This window comes from Ceratocystis lukuohia, assembly GCF_044167205.1.
Source record: "Ceratocystis lukuohia strain C4212 chromosome Unknown Supercontig4_pilon, whole genome shotgun sequence".
Taxonomy (NCBI): Eukaryota; Fungi; Ascomycota; class Sordariomycetes; order Microascales; family Ceratocystidaceae; genus Ceratocystis; species Ceratocystis lukuohia.
The window spans coordinates 2,340,790-2,363,343 of NW_027263523.1; the positions used below are offsets into that span (position 1 = coordinate 2,340,790).

Consider the following 22,554-nt stretch of genomic DNA (forward strand, 5'->3'; position numbering starts at 1 on the left):
TTGCTTTTGCTTCCTATTGACCCATCATACAATGTAACAAATCAGAGACGCAAACAGGCTCTTATTATTTCCAATTCGATACCAACGCAGACAATGATCAGCATGCAATGCACTCCCCCGAGTCCAACTAGGTACGTATTCAATAACTTGGCCTGTATGTATCATCCTATATGCCCACACCCACGCCCAGATCCCACTTTACTCCCTCCCATATCCCAGATCTCCGCTACCTAGCCTGGCCTCAATGCATGTGCATATTCATCTAATAGCGTGCTCCTTGTCGGTCGGTGCTCTCCTTTCCTAACTAGTATGGGGTTGAATTCCAAAGCCCAGGCAAAGCTGTTATCAACCTACAAGTCTACTACAGCAACACGAAAAGTCCTGGAAATACAAACAAGCACAGACTTCCGCAACTAAAGGCTACATCGTTCATGTGTTTCTTAATGCCTGCTATCTGTAGGCTTAGCGGTCTGTCCTCTAAGCAATTGTTCTTGGCGGCCATACCGAGTTCAACAGTCACGGGACCTTCTTGAGACCGGGGTGGGTGGAAAGGGAGAAGGAGAAAGAGGAGAACAGCCCATACAGTTGGGCTGCTATTACCAAACCCAAAGTATGTTTGATTACACAAACAAGAAAGGCTGTGCTTCTAATTGATGTTTTGCCAACAAAAAAAAAACAAATAAAACACAGAGGACGTATGGTTATTTATTGGCCAGCCATTGTGACTACCATGACTAATATGCTGTCATTATCCACCTCCCATGTGCCATTGTGCTTGCTATCTTAATAAACCTGCCAGATTGTAAAGATACACATATCTATAATTTATCTGCATGCATGTATACATGTCCACATGCATGCTCCTCTACATGTGAGTACGTATCTTACTATACACAAGATGGCTTTCTGTCAAAAAAGTATTGGCCCGCTCCAATAGCCCCATGGCTGCTATCCCGCTCGTTGTCTTGTCTGCTTGCTCTAGGTTCTAGAACCTAATAACAGCTCGCTGGCAGCTTGAGAGCTAAAGAGCCCTAGCCTAGCCTAGCCCGTACCAAAGAGAAATGCCTGCAATACAGGAGCCAGCTCAACTGCATCTAGTTTCAAGTCCTGGGGGCTATCTTTCCATAGCTCGTCTCGTCTTTTCGTACACGCTCTTTTCTCTCGCTTCTCTAAAGAGAAAACGAGACAGTTGCAATTACAGACAATAGAAGAGCCTCGTTTCATCTCATGTAGTTCTTTTTTGCTTCTCCGTTTTTCCTCCTCGCGGCGAAAAAATACTCTCGTTTCCCACTTCCCTTTTCCCTCTCCCCCTTCTTCCTCGTTTCTACTCTTCTCTTCTCTCTTCCCACAGCTATGGATACAAAGCAAAGACTCAGAGTCGGGAGGAAGGGAAGGGGCAAAAAGGGCTGGTTGGGATGAAGGGATGGGTGTGGGGTGGGACTAGGAATAATGCAGGGAAAAAGAGAATGTCATTTTTGGAGCCCGTCCGTTCGTCTTGGCACAAGCAAAGCACTCTGAATTAAGTATAGCGCATGTGGCCCAATATCGACTCGCCAGGGAAGAGGAAAAGAATGCAAGAAGATGCTGGCCATGGCGGAAGTAGCTACACTTTTTGTTGGAAAAAGGCCCCTCTCTGATATCATCACCAGCGTGTATATATGTCCTCGTGTGTGCAATATAGACCGTCTGGCCACATGCACATGTCCTACCCTGTCCTGGTCCAGCCCACCGGCCAACTCCAGAGCATCACAAAGCCCCAAGCTTACAAACAAGGCCCAAAGGGGTGGAGGCATGGTAAGGGGAGGGGAGGGGGTTTATCATCTTTCAACCAGGGGAAATGAAGGTGGCACAGCCCTTTAGCACTTGGTCAACCAACGGGTACAAACAGCTACAATAAAACAAAGCAAAGGTTTGGCTGCTACGGCGTAAGAGAACCAGAGGAGACGGAGCAGGAGAAGGGGAAGAGAGAGAAGAAAAGAAACACAAAGAGACCAACGATCAGCATACTTCGCTTAGCCCCCATCCATCCCTCAAGTCCGCCTCTTCTCCTAGCATTCAAACTAAGTTGTGAAAAGGAAAAAAGAAATTGAAAAAAAAAATAAGAAAAAAAGTAAAAAGACAGGCGCAGTAGAAAAAGAGGCTTTCGCTTCATTTGACAAAAGACACAGCCAAGGCCAAGCCAGCGAACCAAAGTCAGCAGAGTTTGGAGTACATAAAAGACAAGGACTTTTGATCTTTTTTCACGATTCCACGACCCGTTCCCGCACAAATCACGAATTTTTGGCCTTATCCATCTCCCTAGTGCCCGAAACAACAAGATCAACGGCTAATCCTTTGTCACTGCGGCTCTAGCAGCAAAATAGAGAAAAAAGACATGTGCCTGTGCCGTATGTCAGCTTTGTCATTCATTTTGAGCCTCACTTATTCTTGCTTATCTTGTTTTCCTTGTCTCCCCCCCCCCCTTTCCTCGCCTCCTACGCTTCACATGTCAAAGTTCAAACGGCCTCAAAAAATTACATTATTTCACCTTTATAAAAATGCTGATCCGGGACTGTCTTGTCTACTATACAGTACTAGTAGTACAGTACGCTACGTCTTGTGTCAGGTCAGTTTCGTTTGTAGTTGGCTTGGCGACTGCATCCTTCTGCGTGTCTCGATGTTCGATGAGCTCTTTTTTAGCGCTAGCCAATCCAATCCAAGACTCTTCAACCAAAGATAGGCGACAAAACACATACGCATACACGCACCTACTCGCACTTGGCTTAGCCAATCCACAGTGTCTCCCTATAGCCTAGCACAGTACTATACCAAACAACCGCTTGTTATTTGTTCATCACACAATATCTATTATGCCAAGAACTCCCAAAGCCTTGGCTCTGACCCGGCTTAGCAACAAAAATTCCCATAATCAACAGCCATTGCTTAGCCTAGAGCCGGGCAACTACTCACTCTTCTATAACAAACCAAGCTTCTTTTTCTGCTTCTTTGTTGACAGGCGGAAAGAGCCCGGTCGGAAATATATTAATACGACTCCCTGACCCATCTTATCCAGCCAATAATAGTTTGAGGCCCCGATAAGGAGGCCTCAATTCGGGTTCTTATTCTCCTTGTCGGTTTGCTTTTTGGCCGTTTTTGGCTTTCTTCATTGTTTATTGGTAATTGCCTTCTACGCTGCAGGGGATAGGAAAGGAAGCAACGAACCTCCCCTTCCTTTCCCTTTTTTTAAAGAGAAAAAAAAAGTCTGAAAAGCGGGCTTCAAAAGGCAGTTGCATTTTTAGCTCTTATCCACACTTAACCTCCTGTCCTCTTTTTGCTACTGGAATGGAACAAGATCGGCTCAAGATTTTGTCTCCTCCTCTCGGATTTTTCAGCTTAGGAGTCGGCCTCCTTGCGTAGCTTGTTTCACCGCCTCGCAAAACTATGCGGCCAGAAAGGTATTATTAGTAATGAGTACAAGTAAGTGCAGCGTAATTCCATGGTCTGTGTTTCTCTGTAGCAGACAGGCGCTGCTTGCTTGCTCAGGCGCTGGAGAAGGGCAAGTTTTTTCTTGTTTTTATACTTGTTCCCTTGGCTCTCTGCCTCGTCTTTTCTGGGCACTTGCACGTGGGCCCTTCCTGCACTTTATTCCGACCACTGAGAATGCCTGATTCCAGACACAAGCGCGGCTGTTTGACAATCAGCTTGTGCTCTTGAGTAACGTCTTGGACGTGAGGAGGAAGGGTTACAAATTCGTTGACAAAGCATACTATTGCCGTCTCGGGTGCCACAGTTACAACTTCTGCTGTTGCTGCTATCGCCTCTACTATGAGTTATCTATTTTGGTGATCGATGGATGGCGAAACATCATTGGCACTGTAACTGCAACGCGGATCTCCAAGTTATCACAAACAAAGTCTAGCCTATCCTAGTATAATTTGAATAGGATCACTCCTAGCGACACAAGCAATTCCCCGGTGGCCGACTTGACTGTCATTGCTATGCTATCCGCCTTGTTGACCAGAGGACATGGCCAAGCCCGTCACTGTCGCAAACGGCTAGGGAGGGGGAGGGGGGGGAAAAGCAAAATTCATACCATGATCCAATGTGTTTACCCTTCATGGCTCTCTTGGCATAACAAACCGATTGGCCGCGAGCCCACGATTGCAGGCTTGAACAAGACACTGAGTAACATATTTGCCGCCGAGGTACTCATTTATAACACAACTCTAAGAGACTCATGTGCTCATAATTGGGATACAATTGGAAAGCTGTGTACATCGGTGTAAGGACCAAGACAGCCACAAAGTGACACGTGAGCCTCACTCCGCTCACCTCTGACCAAAACCACGACTCTCCAACACCTGCTTGCATTTCAACCTCACCGCTATCCCGTTGCCAAACGCCAGATCTCTATCCATCCCTCCCTTCCCCTCCTATTATCTCTAAGTCCTCGAACACTTCTACAATACTTCCTTTTATAGATTGTCCTTGCATATGACAGTGCATACGGCTGATGCATGTGCACATATACCATTACATTATGTGTGCATCCACCCATCCGTCATTCTTTTTCTCACCACTCTCCTCATTACTGAATAGCCAATAAAACTGCCTCGCTAGACCACCCGCCTTGGCTCTCGGCCTTGGCAGCTTAGCAACAGAAAGGGACATTTCCCTCCCCTTCATGTGCCCATTCATTCATCGCAGCTCCTTCTATCCGCATCCATGATCTTCTATGAACCATTACTTCTCCCCCAAAAAAAAAAAGACTCTCCAATTGAGCACGCCACAAACAGGTTTAAGAGAGCAGACTACAAATAGGATAGTAGGCAGATGGAAAAAGCGAAGAGGCGGTAACGACGATTAATTGCCGTTCTCATTTCTTGGCAATGTGGGCGCTTGTATTGTTTCGGTCTATCAGTAGAACTAGCTACACAGCCAAGGAGAGCCCAACGGCGAAATCATCGAGGAGTTGTTTAGCCAAGATAATCACACAGAAACAAACTGTACAGAGGATGGGTTATAAGGGATATAACCAACAACTCTTTCGGTTGGCCTATGAACACGGGCAGACTTGTTTTGGTTTGCTCTTGGCTTAGTGGTGCTGCCAAGGAGATGTGATTCATTAGAAAGTCAGGTGACGAGACCCAACCTTGCCTTTTTTACCAGTCATATTTTCATAGTGCGAAAGGCTCGAGATCTTTTGAAGATAAGTACGTAGTGTATTAGATCATTGCAACATGCACGCTTAGCCCAGACCAAGTTCCTCGTAAGCTCCAGAGTGAAGCTCAAACGTACTTTTAACAGCCAGGCCTTCTTTTTTTTTTACTACGGGGCCTATAAAACTTGCTATTATGCAAATCAAGGGCTCAAAAGCAAAGGCCCTGCCTGAATGGAAACCAAATCCCCTAACCCATGCTGTACTGTAGATCCTATGGGCTCCAAACCCCTCCCCCCCCCCCCCCAAAGGCACACTGCTTCAATTCACGGTCCACAAGCGGAGCCATTAGACGGTGGCACACACGTACACTTTGTCGCGAACGGAGAAAGATAACAAAGTGAGACGGCTTTGGTAAGTGACTTTTGTTCTTGGCACGTGTTAGAGGAAGACAGCGCTCATGACACGATTACTTGTGATTTAAATTCTCCTGTTTGATGTATGGACAACGCACGTCCAAAGCTAGGTGGCAGGCTGGCGACTCTCACGCACACTTTTCTTGTTAGACTCGTATTGGGTTAGTCTGATCTACTTTAAAAATAGGGAGCATAATAGAATTCTGCAACAACCTGAGCTCCCTTAAAGATAGATGAAATATATGAGAACAGAGGGTGTTTTTGTATGAGAGGAATGTGATGTGAAGCAGACTCAGCTGTGACATGGTATGGGAAACGAGATAAGGGCTCTCTCGCTCGCTTTCTCGTTATAATAGCTCGGCCTCCAAGGGAAACATAGTCGCGTGGATGAATTCTCTGCGTAAGGAAGAACATACGTGCAGGCTGTTTCCATCCGGCCGCTAAATCTTTCTCCTCCCTCTTTTTCTTTCGTCTGTCTTGTTAGCGTAGATAAGGTTTTAATGGCCGTAGATAAAAAGAAGTTGGTATATTCTATGCCTCTCTCCATACCCCCTCTATCTATGGACAGCTACATTGTGTTCCCGTAAGGACATCTCCGTGATGCACCTAACCTTTCAAATTACGTATGAATCAACTTCCTGAGAAAACTCACTCATGAGAGGAACTGTTCTCACACTCACTCATCAATGATATGCATACATGAATTGCCAGCATGCATTTTTATCCAAACGGGGAATTTTATCCGTAGGGTATCTACAGATTTACTAGATGCCCGGCAGAAACATGTTTGACATGAGTAGCCCTTAAACAAACTTTGCATCTCATACGCGGCCTCAAGGAGAACAGCCTTGTTGAAAGAACAGCCGTCGCCGTCTAGTACACCATTCTCGCTTACTGGTGCTCCTCAACTAATATAGCCATGAGAGAATCGTGCAAATATCCCAGCAGCTAAGTTGTATTGCATTAGCAAGGGTTGTGATGCGACGGCCTGGGAGTCTTATCGAGCACAGGCAAACAATATACGCGCACTCTTTCATGAAAGCCGCCAAGTGCCGCACCAAAGTATTGCTCTTGCGGCTGTTTCAGACTCGCAGTGTTCTTGATTAACCCTTCGTGTATCAGATATAGTAGGGTTGTGTGTGATCAACGATAAGGCAAAGAAAGTAAGAGATAAGAGGAAGAGATAAGAAATAAGAGAAGAAAGGATGTGAATATTCGGGATCGGCCCGAAGAATTCGAAAGCTTGAGATTGAGTGAGAAGAAAGAGCCTTGTCTATTTCATGTACTGGCTATGATATTCAAGGCCACTTATCAAACCTCAGTAGTAGCGAGTCATTGCTGTTGTATTAATTCACGTCTACAGATGAGAGGAGCACGTGACTCTAACAACGGGCTATAGACTTGAGTAACGGGGAGTGAAAATGAACATACGACCATAGCTTGTAGAAAGCACGGGATCCCGTCCGCTCTCCCCTAGTTAACCTACAAAGCGCTGGATTAGTATTATGGTGGGTGACCACATGAGAATCCCCAGTGTTGTATGTCCTTTTTTTTTTTCCTTTTTCTATCCCTTATCTCTGGACTTGTTGGAAGACTCATCTCCAGACCTCGACATCGTACATGCGACCTATGTAACTGTAGCTTGCAGAAAGTATGGTTCTTGTCTGCGTCCCCTTGGCCTGTAGGGCGCTGGCCTAGCACACTACTATTAGCGGCCGCGTGGGAGCCTCCACTGTTGTATGCTCTTGATCATGATCTTCCTTTATCTCGTACTTACTTGGCCAGAAGAGGGGAGCCAAATCAATGTTGAACTTGAACTTGAATTTACTTTATGCCTATAATTATCATTAATATCAACCGGCTTAAGTCTTGAAACTGTGTATTAGTGAATGCATACATGCATGTAGTTTTGGATGGGATGTTATCGTCTAGTACAACTGCTAGCCAGTCATTAGCTGCACATGCACATATATTTCAAGCATTTTCTATGTCATTTTAGGGTCAGAATGGTTCTCTATCTAGTATATCTGCTGGTTTTGAAAGATGACGAACCGGTGTTTTTAATCTGGCGGCCATGTGAAGCTAGTATACAAGTTGTTTTCAGAATTGGGGGTAGGTCCTAGCGGAGTACGACCGCTCTTCCGTAAATATGACTGTTGAAGCACGTTTGTTTTCCTTTTTTCCGGAGGCTAGTAAAGGGGACTCTCAGAATCTTCTCATGGGGCACTCCGGCACCTCCTTCTTATTCTGCAAAATCAGCTTCTACCTGCTCCCCCATTTGCTTCATTCACACCATCGTTGTCTCTGTCCCAAATGTTTCCCTAGTCTTAAGTGGTGGCTAAGTAGCCCTTGGATGCCCAGAGTGCTGCTGAAAGCGTTCCCCAGACGCCAGAGGGGATAGCGACTTAGCCTTCGCGTAGCTCGAAGAGGGGCTCTCTTAGCGGAGCTCGGAGAGTACAGCGCAAGCTCTGGCAATTGCATATCCTGGAGGAACTCGGCGTTGCGGTGCGGCCCGCTGACAACAGGACTTGTCGTTTTTGTGTTTCTCAGAAACTTGCCTGCAAAAGTTTGGCTATGTCCTTGACAGTGTCTTGAGTAATTGCTAGCGGTCTCGTCTTTTTTGGCTGGCTGTAGGCCTGACATCTAGGTGGGTAAGTGTGTCTCTATAGCTTGCGGTACTAATTAAAGCCTCCATCACCAGTTCTGGGCTCTTGAACATGACCTAGCTCTGTTCTGGTAAGGCGCTTGTATAAGGAAATAAAGAAAGAGGGCTGGGTGGGGATACCAGCTTCGAGTGGACTGGAGCATCTTTGCTCTTCCCGTCATTCCTCATAGTCGAGGCGTAATCGACCTCTCCCTCGTCTCCGTGGCCTTGCGAGTCTAGGTAGAATCAAGATAGGACAAGAATATTAGGTTTGTTTCTAGGCGAATGGAACAAGAGACTTGAAAGTGACTAACATCATCACAGTGGCTACAAAGATAGTTGCCCTAGTAGAGCCCCCTTCTAGAGTCCATCAGTCAGCTATTCTTAAATCCATCGACTCTCTGGATGGCAAGGGTGGTGGTGGTTATAGGTGTTGGTATTGACTAAAGGGGGCAAGAGGCTAGGTATAAATGGGCATGCTGTCACGAGTTAGAGGTCAGTGACTTGTGAGGTCTGTGCCGGCAAGATCGCACGAGCAAACCTTACATTTCTAGACCCATAAACCACCCCGCACGACAAGAACCCTCACCTCCCCCCAATAGTTTATATTAGTTTCTTCCCTTTCCCCTTGATGCGTATTATTTGGCCATTTCTTGACCCTCATAATCCGATAGCAAGGCGCTTCTGCAACTAAGCCGCCGCAAACATGCTGTTTTCCTCGGATCTCCCTAAAAGATTTCATGCCTCAGTTTCTTTTTGTAATGATCATGAAAGGTCTCTTAGTGAGACTGTAGATTAGGAGTGCCGAGTATTATGGAATCAAAAAAATACATGTTTGAGAAAGCCTGTCTAGAGGCAGTCTGGAATGGAACTGTGATGTTTGCATGTCGTCAGGCCACTTCCTATGCCTACCTATGTCTTTTGGACGTTCTGTCTGAAGCTCAATACCTCATCAAAGAGAAGATAGACGCTAGGTTGATTGAGCATCTTGAAAGCTGTAAGCTCCTTCAGAATCATCTATATCAGCATGATATAGCCAGTGCAGAATATTGGTATTGCAAAAGAAAGGCCAAGGTTGCTTACACACATTTCGGTAGCACAAGCTTTGAAGTAGGGGGGGGTTAGGAAAAATAAAAAAGACACCGAGGTCGCTGTGACAGGGCGAGTTGTGAGTGTGACACGGTCGCCAACAAAATTCAAATCACCGAGTAGTCTGGCAGAGTTAACCTAGGTCTCGAAGGAAGCCACAAGTCATGATAGAGCGGAAAGAACGGAAAGAAGGTCTCCCTATTTGTAGGGGTAGTCAAGAAGGCTGTGCAAAAGCGCAGACACACAGGGTGATGTTTCCGTGTATAAGTCCCACAAGGCTGCTGAGCAGGGCAGTGAGTAGCGGGCTGCCACTCCCCGTAAAGCTGGAGGGGGTGCGGGCAACTCTCGTAGCCAGCAGCCCACTAGGGCAGCAGGGTTCTTATAAGAACTAGTGCAAACAATGAAAGTTGCGATTGTGAGAGTTTCCTAATGACCCGTAGACCTAGGAAGTTAGACTCGAAGCTAGGCAAAGCTTTGAAAAATGTTCCAAGGACAAAAGCTACATTAAACCAGACACCGATGTAGTTGAGGCCTAAACGGAGGCGGCCAAACTGTGAAGCTCAAAGAGGAAATGACCAGTCACTGCTTCACCCAGACTACACGGATATCCCCAGTTTACACGACTGCCAAGACCTAGAGAAATGAAAAGACTTTTCATTACCAAGATCCTGGCAGTTGGCCAAAGGCCCCCTACACATATAAGGATAGACCCTAGACTCGTTCTTACGCGCCTAGTAGTTGAAAGATGGAAGGCGACTACTCAATTCACCTGGTGTTTTAGAAGACATGACACCAAGAAGTGCCTCAGAGCGCAGCTGCGCAAGCACTGCAGTTCGAGCGGGCATGAAAGCAGCAATTGCCAGAAATTCTATGAGGAGAAGCACCAGTGAGTCTCCGTCTCCTTCATCTGCCGCCGTCGACACCCAGTAGACTCTAAAGAAGATCTCTTGCACAAAAAAGGAACCACGCCTGAGGAAAGACGCACAATTCAGAGGGCAGAAGGCACAAAAGGCACCCCTAAAAGAAGAAGACCTGCTCCGAATCAAGCGGCCCAGTCACAGGCCAAGGAAGACTGGATGTGCTGTACGCGGGACAGCAGGAAGCGCTTGTAGAATCAGCTGCAAGCCTAGAAATGGGAAGCCAGCTGGAAGTGGGAGACGTACAGCTGACTAAGGTTGGACAGAAAGGATATGTCCCTACCTAGAACACGGGAAGTAGGAGGAGGGCTTTGGGCTTGTTCAACTCAAGGCCGCTACTAGAGAAGTCGAGCTTCATGGTCTGAGAAAGCTCATATGCAAGAAGGAGAGGCAGGAACAACAACCCCAAGACTAGCCTATACGATATTAGGCAGAAAGTATAGCAAGATGAAATGCATGATTCAGCAGTTCAATACTGACTAGGGACATCCAAATCATCTGGCTTTAATGGAGAAGATGGAGAGGAGGGGTTGATGATCATATGCGTACAAGAATCCTGCATGTGAAAACAGACAAGTAGTTGATATACAAACTCATGGTACCACTGGTGAAGTAGGATGTGAGACTAAGGACGAGGGCATATTTCAGAAATACAGCAATGACTATATTGGTCCCCCCTAGTGATGGCGAATGCCGAAATGTAGCCGCAATAGAACTAACAGGGTAAGGACTACACATAGACAATACGTACAGCACCAACCTAGAAGACACGCACCGAGGAATTGTACTCAGGCAAACTCAGGTAACAGTGAGAGACACAAGAAGACGGTACTCTGGCAATCTTAACCTAGACTCACATACGCGGAACAACATGAAAATCAAACCAAGTGGCTGTTCCTTGACCTGTGACCGGCCAAGTGAAGAAGGCACCATGTTGCTCAACAATCTAGACAGCACCGCGCTTCCAAGACAAGAAGTCGCCTCCTATGATCGACCTAGCCACAAAGGTGGTCGTTTCCCATCACACACGGATCAAAGAAAAAATGATCAGTCATAAGGGAAGTTCTCCGACCCTTTCGAACAGTGTTAGAGGTGTATAATCAATTTCCCACAATTTGGTTCTGACCCTAGTCAAGATTCAGTATCTTGGGGAGGCAAGCTTGGCTCTTTCAAAGCTCTGGGAAGCCAAGGGAATGTATCTAAAACATCGAGTAGTTCTTGAAGGAGTCCACACATAGTATTTTATGGCCGAGAAGGGTGTTGTGGAGGAAGAGGAGCGTGGTAAAGTAGGGGTCGGGCCAGTTCATGGCCCTGTGACATCTGCGGCAAGCCCGGCCACTACTCATAGGGCAGCTATCAAGCCATAGGCTGAGAAAAGCAATAACCCTTATGGGACTGGTTATAACCCTAGTCACTATAAAATAATTTGAAGGTGATGATGCACTTTGATTAGAATAACAGAGAAATGTTCTTTTCTAGGATCGCGATTCTGTTTCTAAGCCTACTAATAAGTAGTGCATATGCACTCACAAATATCACATCCCTCCTTGTTACACTTGGAAATCCTGACATCTTCCTTCATCTACTTCTCATTCACCATCTTCTTTCTCCTTTACTTTTACTCTCTTGTTGACTTTCCTAGTTCTCAACGAAAACAATATCGTCACTTGCGTGAAATCCATCATGTCCAGGACAGCTCCAAATGATGTCCTGTTTATGGATCAGTCTTAGAAATATCCCAGTACTCTGTCGACTCTAGATGATAATGGTGGTTCTCGAGTCTTACTCTGCTAGTCCGCTGACTCTTGCCTCGTACAGATGCAGCAGATGCTTGCCATCAAGTTTGACTGTGATTTTCATCTCATCGAGGCCCATAAGATGTACGCGGCAAATTCTACAATAGTGCCAGTTCCCAAGGCCCACGTTATCTGCCAGTGCCGGGGAGAGCAGAGGGGTCACGGCATGCATCGTCAAAGAATATGTGCCAGATGCAGCACTTATAGACTTGCGAGGGGCAGCCTAGACAAGGCTTGTAAAACCACGACTACTAGGACGCTTTATAAATACCACGCTGCAGCTTTTCGTACAGAGCGCCAAGTGGTCGTAAAAGACCCTTTAGTGTTGGTGTGGAATTACCAAAGGCAAGATCTCGCCCAAAGCTTTTCCCAGGGGCAGCCCTCTGCTGGCTGATGCACAAAAGAAACAACATTGCCATGGGCAGTTGAGGAAGGCCTGTATGCGGCGATTACCTCTTCCACATCCTCCCTCTCCACGTCTTCAAGTGCCTCAACAAGGGCATATAGCTCTTCAAAAGTGATAAGTTAGTCGATACACAATCATGATGACTTTAGTGTGTCCTAGATGTGCCGCTTTCGAGCACTTCCACCGGGGGGCTCTGAGCAAGCCAGATCTACTCGGAGGGAAGGTCCGCTGGAATTGCTACTTCCCGGGTAATACAATAGCGTATTCTAGACGGAAGCAGATGGATAATGTCATTCTCGGGGCCCGCATAGATTTCAAGTATCTGCGATGACCTTTCGAGAGCCTGACATCAAAGCTAAGGAGTCTCGCTAGCTAGCGTGACCCGAGGTCAGAACCTGCGGAGCTCCAGGACTGGCAGCCCAGTATTCTTGGTCTACAGCGACCGCCCAAAAAAGGCTGCCGGCTTTCAGAAAGCAGGATTGGCCCGGATGAAGCACAGCGGTTGGTCTTCTGTATGGATACTTGTCGTGGTATCTTTATTTTCTTTTCGTAGCTGGTGGGGAAATAACGCCTATACCTCGCTATGGAACCCTCTTCGATGTCACCTTCCGGTCTGGCTTGCTCTAGTCCTCTACATTCTCTCCCCTCTTTCGCCCTCGATATTTCTATCACCACTCAGGATTGGACGTTAAACTAGCGACGATGAGGGTTAATTTTTTTACTTGTGTTTAATTTATAGAGACAAAAAAAGCCCAGTTTTCGCATGTACGACCATAGCCTATGGAAAATACGGGGTCCCGTCTGCTCCCCCTTAGTCAAGCCATAGAGCGCTGGATCAGTAGTACGGTGGGTGACCACGTGCGAATACCCAGTGTTGTACATCTTATTTTTGCCAAATACATGCATCTCTTTTTGCTCTAGTAGTTACTTTTTCTTTGAGACATAGAAAGTTAGGAAAACTAGGACATCCGCCACCAACATTGGTTTTACGTCAGTGGTAGTATCTAGAAACCTTCCGTCGTCTTCATCTACGACGCCCTTTCTTTTTTGAGCAATCTACTGTATCCAATCATGCAGGCTCCCAAGTCGAGTACCTATAATCCGGTCTATTCAGGTCAGCTTGACTACGACAGGTCTTAATGTTTCCCCTGTGCCATGTGACATGGTGCTTTGAACTTTAAGTTGACTGTGTGTGTATCCAAGTCATGTTCTATTTCTTCTATTTTTCTAGCGAAAGCACTGCCTCGAGGCCCCATGGCTCATCGTTATAATTAATCAAATCAAAGAATGGGGCGAGAATAGAAACTTGGTTTAGTGCCATAAGTGACCCCCTCTAGGAAGGACAGGTACTAAGCTTTGGAGATGCCTATCTCCTAGAGGCTTGTGAGAGGACGGGTCGGACTATTACCTTCCAAACCTGAAATTGGGGTTGTATTTATCAGATCTCTATCATCCTGTAGCTGTTGTAGAACGAAAAGAAGAAAATGAAAAAAGGGAAACTTGAACCCGAGTTTAAAAAAGGAAAAAAAAAATTCATGGGAGAACGTCAATTAAGGCTGCATATGCGGCCATCATGACAGATATCGTGTTACACGACGCGTAATTGGTGTAGTGGTAACATTAATCGTTGCCATCTGGTAATGATTTCGATTAGCCCTGGGTTCGATTCCCAGATTACGCAGCGAAAGGGTTTCTTTTTGGATCCAGAAGGCCTTTTATACCTTCGATATGGCGATTACCTGGAATAGTGCCCATTCTAGAACCTCCTTCATCCATTTCTTCACCGTGTGAGCAAGTGCTGTTAACTTTTTCTTGGGTTATAACAAAAGGCCACTGGCATGCTAGGTTGTTTGCTCTAAAAGGTGTCTGTATGTGCATGTACAAGCTTAATATAGAGTCAGACATTGCCGTAAGTTACAAATTAGAAGGAAAAGTAAAGATTCCGATAGAGAAATCCGGGATATTCCCAACGATTATGGCTAGCGTGTCGTTCAAGTGCCAAGTTCGAACTACCGACGTGTTATGTACTTAGTCCCATTAAACTCGTGTAACAATAGATCTTCAAATACCAAATATAAAGCAAAAAGTACATGGGTTATATGAAGTGAAAGAATCCGATCAGGAGCACGCCAAAGAAAAAGAACCGGCATAACCAAGGCCCATCCTCATCCTAGCACGCCGGATCTAGCGGGAAAAAAATACTAGTAATAAGAAGACCGGCTTTATGAGCATCAACAAAAGCTCCGGGCCTTGAAGGGGGGGGACCCACTTGTATGTGGGCTATTGGCCAATGATATTTTAGCGGTACAGCTGGAAGTCTCAAAAAAAAAGAAGTCCCTAAAAGAGCACCCTTTACAGGCTGGGCCCATTGAGACTTTAGGAGGAGGGGGCGCTTGAGCTAATCAGCATTAAGCAACTATAAGCAAGGGAAAGGGCCTTATTGCCTCTGGCTCTAATGCAATGCCTTGGGTCTAATGCGTAAATCTGTAACTCGGCTTGTACCTTTTTTTGATTCATCGGCTGCCTGGACCAAAGAAGGCCGGTATGGGAAGCTGCGATGTTTCTCTTTATTTTAACCTCCCAATTGTTCTTTCCATACTGAGGCTTCCCCCGCCCCTTTTGCCTATTACTGCAACCTATTTCTTTAGCTCTCCCTCTTTTCAATTCTCAACATTATCGCGAAAGCTGCAGGGTCCATCTTCCGCTGGTTTTCTCTCTCTCTGTCTCTGTCGTTTCTCCCCCTTTCTCCTTGTTACTGTCCTCTTGCCGTTCTTGCGCGCACAACTCTATGATGACTTCGACGGCATCAGACCCCGTGTCCGTCTTCCAAGAACAAGCTAGCGGCAATGTGCTACGACCGCGTCCTAGCCGTAGGAACGGCGGTCGCCTTTCTCCTGTGCGAGGCGTAAGCTCGGCATCCATAGCTAGTGCGGTCGAGAGCGAAAGTGGAAATACAAGGTAAGCTTTTGCGTCCACAGTCAAGGTCAACCCATAGGAGCCAAGCAAGCCGCCCAAATCGTCACTCCTTCGCGCTTCTCCCAACCTAACAATCACCTTGATTTATACAGTGGCCACTCGACTCCTATACCTGAGAATGCGCCCCCCTCAACCAAGCTCCTCTCCTCTGTCCGAAAACAAGTGCGCAACCAACACCGTCGCCGCCTCTTTCCTACGATCGAATATGCATCCCGTGTATCGCACTTTGACCCTGCCTCCGACTATCGCGACTTCCATGGCTTCTTTTCCCTTTTCTGGATTGGTCTGGCCATCATGGCCATCACTACCATCCTACGCAACATTAAGGACACTGGCTCCCCATTTCGCATACAAATCTGGACCCTATTTACAATTAAAACTTGGCATTTGCCCTTGGTCGACTTAGTCATGGTTGCTTCGACTGCTATATCCATGCCTTTCCACAGCCTTTTTCGCAATTCTGACAGAATCATGACCTGGAATCGAGGAGGGATGGTTCTCCAAAGCATCTACCAAGCGCTATGGCTTTTGACCTGGGTGGCCATCCCATTCTTGCTTGAGTGGACATGGACTGCGCAAGTATTCCTTCTGCTGCATGCCATGGTAATGCTAATGAAGATGCATTCTTGGGCTTTTTACAATGGCCATCTTAGCGAGACTGAAAAGCGTCTTCGTGCACTAGACCACCCCGCGACGGCGTCGCGAGAGCCAGCTGTTGTGTATGAAAAAGGCGCGGCGGCCAATGCGGCTGCTGCGCATAGTGTGCACCAAGAAGGCAAATCTAGCTCTCAGCGCACGGCCAGGGGCTTATCTCCTAACCCAGATGCCGAGCTCTCTGAACTGCGCGAGACACTGGCATTGGAACTTGTCTCACCCATGGGCAACGTCACTTACCCTGCCAATCTGACATGGGCTAACTGGTGCGATTACATACTCTGCCCAACGCTCTGCTATGAGCTTGAGTATCCCCGCGTCACCACACGCAAGTATACTAGACTGCTTTCCTACGTTGCCGCCACTTTTGGCTGCATCTTCCTGCTTACCATCGTATCGGAGGAGTTCATCTTGCCTGTGCTGGTGGAGTCGCAGGACAGGCTTGCAGCCCTGGCCAGCAGCGGCCGCGTGCACCAAACGGCCGAAACGCTGCTCATCCTAGCTGAGACTATCTCGTGGCTGCTGTTCCCCTTCATGCTAACCTTCCTCCTCGTGTTTCTCGTCATCTTCGAATACGTGCTCGGCTTCTTTGCTGAGTTCACCCTCTTTGGCGACCGCCATTTCTACTCAGACTGGTGGAATTCCACCGACTGGATGGAGTTTTCACGCGAGTGGAATGTCCCTGTGCATAGTTTCTTGCGTCGCCATGTCTACGGGGCCTCGCGCCCATATACCGGGCGTGCTGGCGCCACGGTCCTTACCTTCCTAGTGTCGGCCTTTGGCCACGAGCTTATTATGGCTTGCATCAGCAAGAAAGTCCGCGGCTATGGCTTCGTATGCCAAATGATGCAGCTACCACTAGTAGCAATACAACGCACTGAGATGGTCCGTGGACATCATACCATTAACAATGTCATGTTTTGGTGCTCTATGATTTTAGGTCTAAGCCTTGTAAGTATAGTGTAGCTAGCTAGCTACCTTGGCTTTGCTCTCCTCAAGAACCTTTTAGATAAGATTGCTAACTAACTGCTTTTTAGATCTGCTCTTTATATGTTCTTTTGTGAGACTGTTTCCCTAGCACACAGTCCAATTGTGGCTGGCGGTATTGTCATATTCTCTTCTTTTCATCTTGTTTCGCCCAACTTTGCACAGGACAGCTCATTTAGACTTGCTACATCACATATTTCCCTTGCTTTTCTCCTTCTCTTGCACTACACTACCCTGTTGTTTAGATCTACTACTTATGGTTCGTAATACGCAGTCGCATTCTTGTTACCTTTTCTTCCACCAGGGCAGAAATATATATGCATATACATACATACACAGACATGTACATGATACTTTGTGAAAAAAAATAATATCATCATTTATATCAGCGACTTCATGCTATCGTCGTCGTCTACTAGCGACGGGTTCGTTTATCAAATCAAACAAGAATACAAAGTTGCCGGCAATCAACAGCAACAACTGAGAGTCATATAGTGAAAACAAAGAACAAAGGAAGGGCAGCAGAACCAACAAAACTCGGAACGAAAAAATTATCAGACAAAACAAGACAATGCATAGAAGGCGAGGAGGTCCAATAACAATAGAGCTGTTCCATGATCCATAAAGACATGACCTCGCCTCTAACATGAGATATTTCCGGCGGTGTTGAACAAGACACGCCCTAGGTAGCAAAAGAAAGACAAATAAGAGACAAAGGAAAGGAAAATAGAGAGTGTGAGAAGGATAAAAGCGAAAGAGGGAAAACAAGGGGGAAAAAAAGAAAAAAAAAACAGAAGACCATCCCAATTGTAGAAAAAGAAGCAGCAGACATGGGAAAAGCAGGTAAATGCCAACGCAAATCGAGAGACAAGGAAGGTAGAGACAAGACCCATACCGCCACGCAAAAGAGAAGAAAGCCAGAAACCAGAGAGGCTCATGAAGCTTCCGAATGAATATGATTTATAGTTATTGTTGTTTCCACTACGCGTAGTGGTCAGTGTAGTCGGTGGGGTACTGGTTACTGTACTGGACATCATCGTTGGTATACCTCCGTGTTGTGGCCACATGGGGATCGGGCCATGAGGGAGCCATCGACATGCCAGGATATTCATAGCCTGTGTACATGGGAGAGGTATGGTAAATGGGAATATCTGGTTCCCTGCTGCCGCGAGGGAAACTCATATAATTGGGGTTGAAGAAATCTTCCTCCACAATACGAGGAGAGTTGCGGTAAGCTGGCTTTGTTCGGCAGTCATTTTCCATGGTAGCCGAGCGATGCAACTTGGGCGGAGAGCTGTAGGAGGCAGCTGTAGGGAACGTAGCGCCACGGGACATTGTAGGCTTGGTGAAAGCCTCCTCATGCTGAGACTTGCGGTGCGATGACTTTCTAGGAGATTCCCCGGACATACGGCGGGTGCGGCGAGGCGCAGGCGTCTCAACATTGGCAGATTTTTCTGTCTTCTTTTTACGCTCAGTGATGTAGCTCTGTGCCTGCTTCAATTGTTCAGACCAGTCTGTCTCAATGCTGTCAGGGTTAACAGAAGTGCGAGGGGCCGAGTGGGAACGTTTTTCCTTGCTATTGGGCTTTTTCTTCTCGGCTTTGGGTGAAGAGCCGATAAAGTCGCCTTCCAGATCGCTGCCAATATCATCATGATAACGCTGCTCCTTCTTGGTTTTCCGGTCGACACTCCTAACTTTGGTGCCATCGAAAGATTTTCTAGTATCAAACAGGCGTTTGGCCGCCTCCTTGGCCATCCGTTCCCGCTCCTTGGTCTTGCGCAGCATCTTTTCATCGCTGCGTTCAACGTCTTCCTTCTTCTCCTTCTCCTCGAGATCTCTCTTAATAGCGTCATCAGCCTTGCGCCTCAACTTTTCTTCCTTAACTCGCCCCGGGCGAAGATCGTCATAGTTGTCACGCCACTTGTCAGTCTTCTGCGGTGTCTTTTCGTGGCTAGACTGTCTGTGGACATGGCGCTCTGGATTATAGACTCTAGAAAATTCAAAGTTATCCTCGGGCGCCGATCGCCCGGGGCTGAAGGGGGAATGTTGGCGGGTTCTAGCGGCCCTAGGGTGGGCATAAGGGTCCGTTGTTTGCGGCGGGACAGATGTACGGGATTTGTAAACATTTGGGTTTCTTGGGACGCCGGTAGGGTGCCTAGCGATCCGCTCTTCAAGGATGCGCATCCGCTCATCGAACTTGGCTCTCTTAGACGGATCACTTAGAGTCTCATAGGCGGTGAGCAGCCTCTGGAATTGCTCTTGCTTTATGACTTTGAGGTCCTCGTTGGGTTCCTTGTCGGGGTGACACGAGAGGGCTTTTTTCTTGTAGGCTGAACGAATCTCAGCAGGTTCGGCTGTTTTAGGAACACCTAAGATACCGTATAGATCTTGTTGCGTAGACATGGCGAGTTTGTGCGAAGGGGCAACGTAGGGTCAGCAAGTCGTTGAATTTGTGGGTACTCTGTAATAGAAAAAAAAAAAGGAAATAAAAAAAAACATAAAAAAAAAAGAAAGGCAGCGGCAGAAAGAGGAGAGGTGAATGTCGACAGAAGCAGAGAGAAAAAGGAACAGAGGAACAAGAAACAAGTTATTGAGGGAAAGAAGTGCGGTACAAAGAGGGTATCGTCTAATTGTCGTATCGTAGTCTGTCGTAAAATCGAGGGTAGGGCAAGAAATCGAGTCGAGACACACCGGCGGTGGGAGGACTTGTAAAGACGGTGTAGAAAAGAGGGAAAATAAAGATCAAAAACGATGTCTAGACTGATAGATAGCTAGGGAGACGCCTATCCTATTAGACAACTCCCACAATGTGATTCAGGGAAAAGAGAGGAGAGTCGGTCCGGTGCTGAAGACAGCACAGTAATGTAGGTACGATTTGGTGAAAAGTGAAGGGTGAGGAGGAAGGACGAAGAGAAGAACCAACTACGCTCAGCGTGCGGGTAAAAGCAAAGACGAAGAGGGGGGATGGGGGGATAAATATGTCGGTGGCGTAACACCTGCTGCTGCAAGGTATAAAAATATGGAGCAAGGCGAGCGAGGGCGTCGAGCATTGAGCATAGAGCGTGGTCGGTGTTATTTTTTCTTTTTTTTTTCTGCTTCGTGTTCTGCTGGTGGTGGTCAAGGGAATATGTTGAGTTAGAGCTTGAAACGAGCAGACCACACAGCGGCAGGGAAACCACCCTCAATTTATATCAAGCAAGAGTGAAAAGGGTTATGACGACAGTGGTGCCTCAAAAACAAACAAGCCAGTAGGCTAGCCTAAAGATGAGATGTGAAAAAAAGTGTGTGAAGAGGGTCAGAACACAGCAGAAGCAATGGGTGCTAGCTAGTTGTGTTAATTGGCTGTTCTGCTACCTCACACACTGCAGTAAGTATACCGCAGGCAGCCCGGTAGGGCAGGGGAGAGGGGGGCGCCTTTAGCAGGCTTCGTTCCTGTGCTCGTCTCCCTCCAAGCCCTCAGTTAGGTCTGATCTAGCTGCAGGAGGCTTGAGGTCTCGCGGCTTGCCTTGGCCTGGCGAGAGGGCTCCTTGATCTGGTTGGCTGTCGTGGCCTGGCAGGCGATTTTCATGATAAGATATGGAGGCTGGCAGAAAATTCATCATTCTTTTTGCTCTCGTCCACTCTCTAGGCAAGCCCATATAAAAGAGGCTGTTCTCCTTTTTTTCTCCGATCCGCTTGGTGTCCAAGGCATGAATATGGGATGGTCTCTGCTATTAAGTCGAGCTGCTACTGGGGAAAAGAGCTATAAAGCCACTTGCAGGGCTAGCTTCTACTTGAAATTGAAGATGGAGGCCTGGGTAGAGAGAGAGAGGCCTTGGGAGGTTTAGGATATTGCCAAATTCAGCCAACTTGCTCAAAAAGAGAGAAGGGAAGAGAAAATATAAAAAACTAGGGCGGGCAGGCTCATGATCATCAGACCAAGCGAGGCTGGCTCTTTCATGCTAAAATTCCAAGGACCCAACGCACAAAAGTCACCCACATTCTCTCTGCCTCTGGTTTTTTTGGCAAGAACTCAAGCGTTTGACGGGGTGGCTTCCAAAGACCAGCCGAGCGAGCCCATGGTGTGTTTGTAATTGCCCTTATGTCAAACTTTACATGGCCGGCCACCCACAAGCAGCATGTACACAGTGCATAATGGCCGCGGCACAGTATCACCTAGCAGCATGGTAATAGGAGGATTGCTGCCTGCGGCGTTGGCATTAACATTGCCAGGTACAGCATCCCAGGCGAGGCACTCACTCAATTGTGCGAGAGGTAGAGCAGCCGAGCATAGTGCAGTTACCGTAGCGGAAGCCGACAAGTGGGATGGGGCGGATAGAGGGAAAGACACCAGAAATCGCCAAATACACCGAGCTGAAAGAGCAAGAGATAGGGAGACCAGAAGGTTGGGGTTGACACTATCTATCTGCGCAGGCCATTAGCTTGGCCGGCCTAGCATGCTAACCCATCGACATAAACATGCGGTGCACGAAGTAATAGGACCTCTTGCTCTTGCCTGGCTTGTGTTGGCTCCTTCCTCCAATCCTTACATCCTCCATTTCTCCACCCCCACCTTCTTTCGCAGCATGATTTTGGTGAAAAAAGGCGCGAGGGACAAGGGGAAGGTGCTCTTTTTTTCCTACACTAGATGAAAAGGTTCAAAGTGCTGGTTGTTGTTCTCTCAAAAGAGGAAACAGCTTGCGTTATTCTCTTGCTCTACTTTCCCATGCCCCACTACTCCCCATGGGTAGGCGTCGTTATGTAGCCAGGCAGCTTGTGGCAACAGATACGGCAAACTCTGCCAGAAACATATTTCATGGCCGTCTACTGCATACGGCGACAGCTAAATTCTCCGAGACGTATTCCAGCCAGCAGAGACTGTATCATATATAGTCTCATTCTCATAAGTCTGGTGGACAAAGAGAAAGCCCTCGGCAATCATGGGGTCATACGCCAACTTTGTGCCAGATCACAAGATGTTCATGGCGGAGGGGGAAGGAGGGCCTTGCAAGCCCTCTTTATTCTGTCCGCTTTGGACAGTATTGACTCCTGAATTGATTGGTCTGTCCTCCACCTGCGGCCTCGCCCCTTTTTCGTCTCAGAAAGGACAAGCCTGAACGGCGATGCAGATTTCTAGTTTGAAAGCCCAGATGTGTCTATCCCACCTAGGGGTCATTGATGTCTGGCACAAAAGGCTACGCTACCTCTACACAGGCACAGCCGTTTTGTGCCTACAAACGTCCTACCTTTGTCGCTATCGCTATCCACTTGTCGTGCATAAAGATACAACGCCCTTCGTCTCACAGCTCCTTACTTTGACATTTTTCCAGATGTTGTGTCTGGAAAAGAAAAAGTACGGAAACAAAAAAGCTAAAATGCAGAAAAAACAACAGCAGGAGATTCACCGCTACAACCCTGCCCCATGTTAGGAGTCAAACATCTAAGAGATGAGAAGGCATACATATAAAGCCATTCATGACGTCGTTGGCATACTAAGCCTAGAAGGATGGGGGGGGTGGTGGTCTCCCTCGGCCAGCCATACCGATGAGAAAC

The 22,554-nt window shown here is 47.2% G+C and overlaps 2 protein-coding genes across 2 annotated transcripts; one reads left to right on the plus strand and one right to left on the minus strand.

Annotated features, from left to right (window-relative positions):
* Positions 1-15,193: 15,193 nt before the first annotated feature.
* HOO65_040556 (putative sterol O-acyltransferase 2) lies at positions 15,194-17,099 on the plus strand (the record flags this gene model as incomplete). The annotated part of the gene is made up of 3 exons (XM_071002708.1): positions 15,194-15,363; positions 15,474-16,986; positions 17,073-17,099. 3 exons carry the CDS (start codon positions 15,194-15,196, stop codon positions 17,097-17,099), a joined length of 1,710 nt encoding a protein of 569 aa, XP_070859399.1.
* A 904-nt stretch (positions 17,100-18,003) lies between these two features.
* Positions 18,004-19,425, minus strand: HOO65_040557 (DnaJ domain-containing protein; the record flags this gene model as incomplete). The annotated part of the gene is made up of 1 exon (XM_071000680.1): positions 18,004-19,425. One exon carries the CDS (start codon positions 19,423-19,425, stop codon positions 18,004-18,006), a length of 1,422 nt encoding a protein of 473 aa, XP_070859400.1.
* Between the last annotated feature and the right edge of the window lie 3,129 nt (positions 19,426-22,554).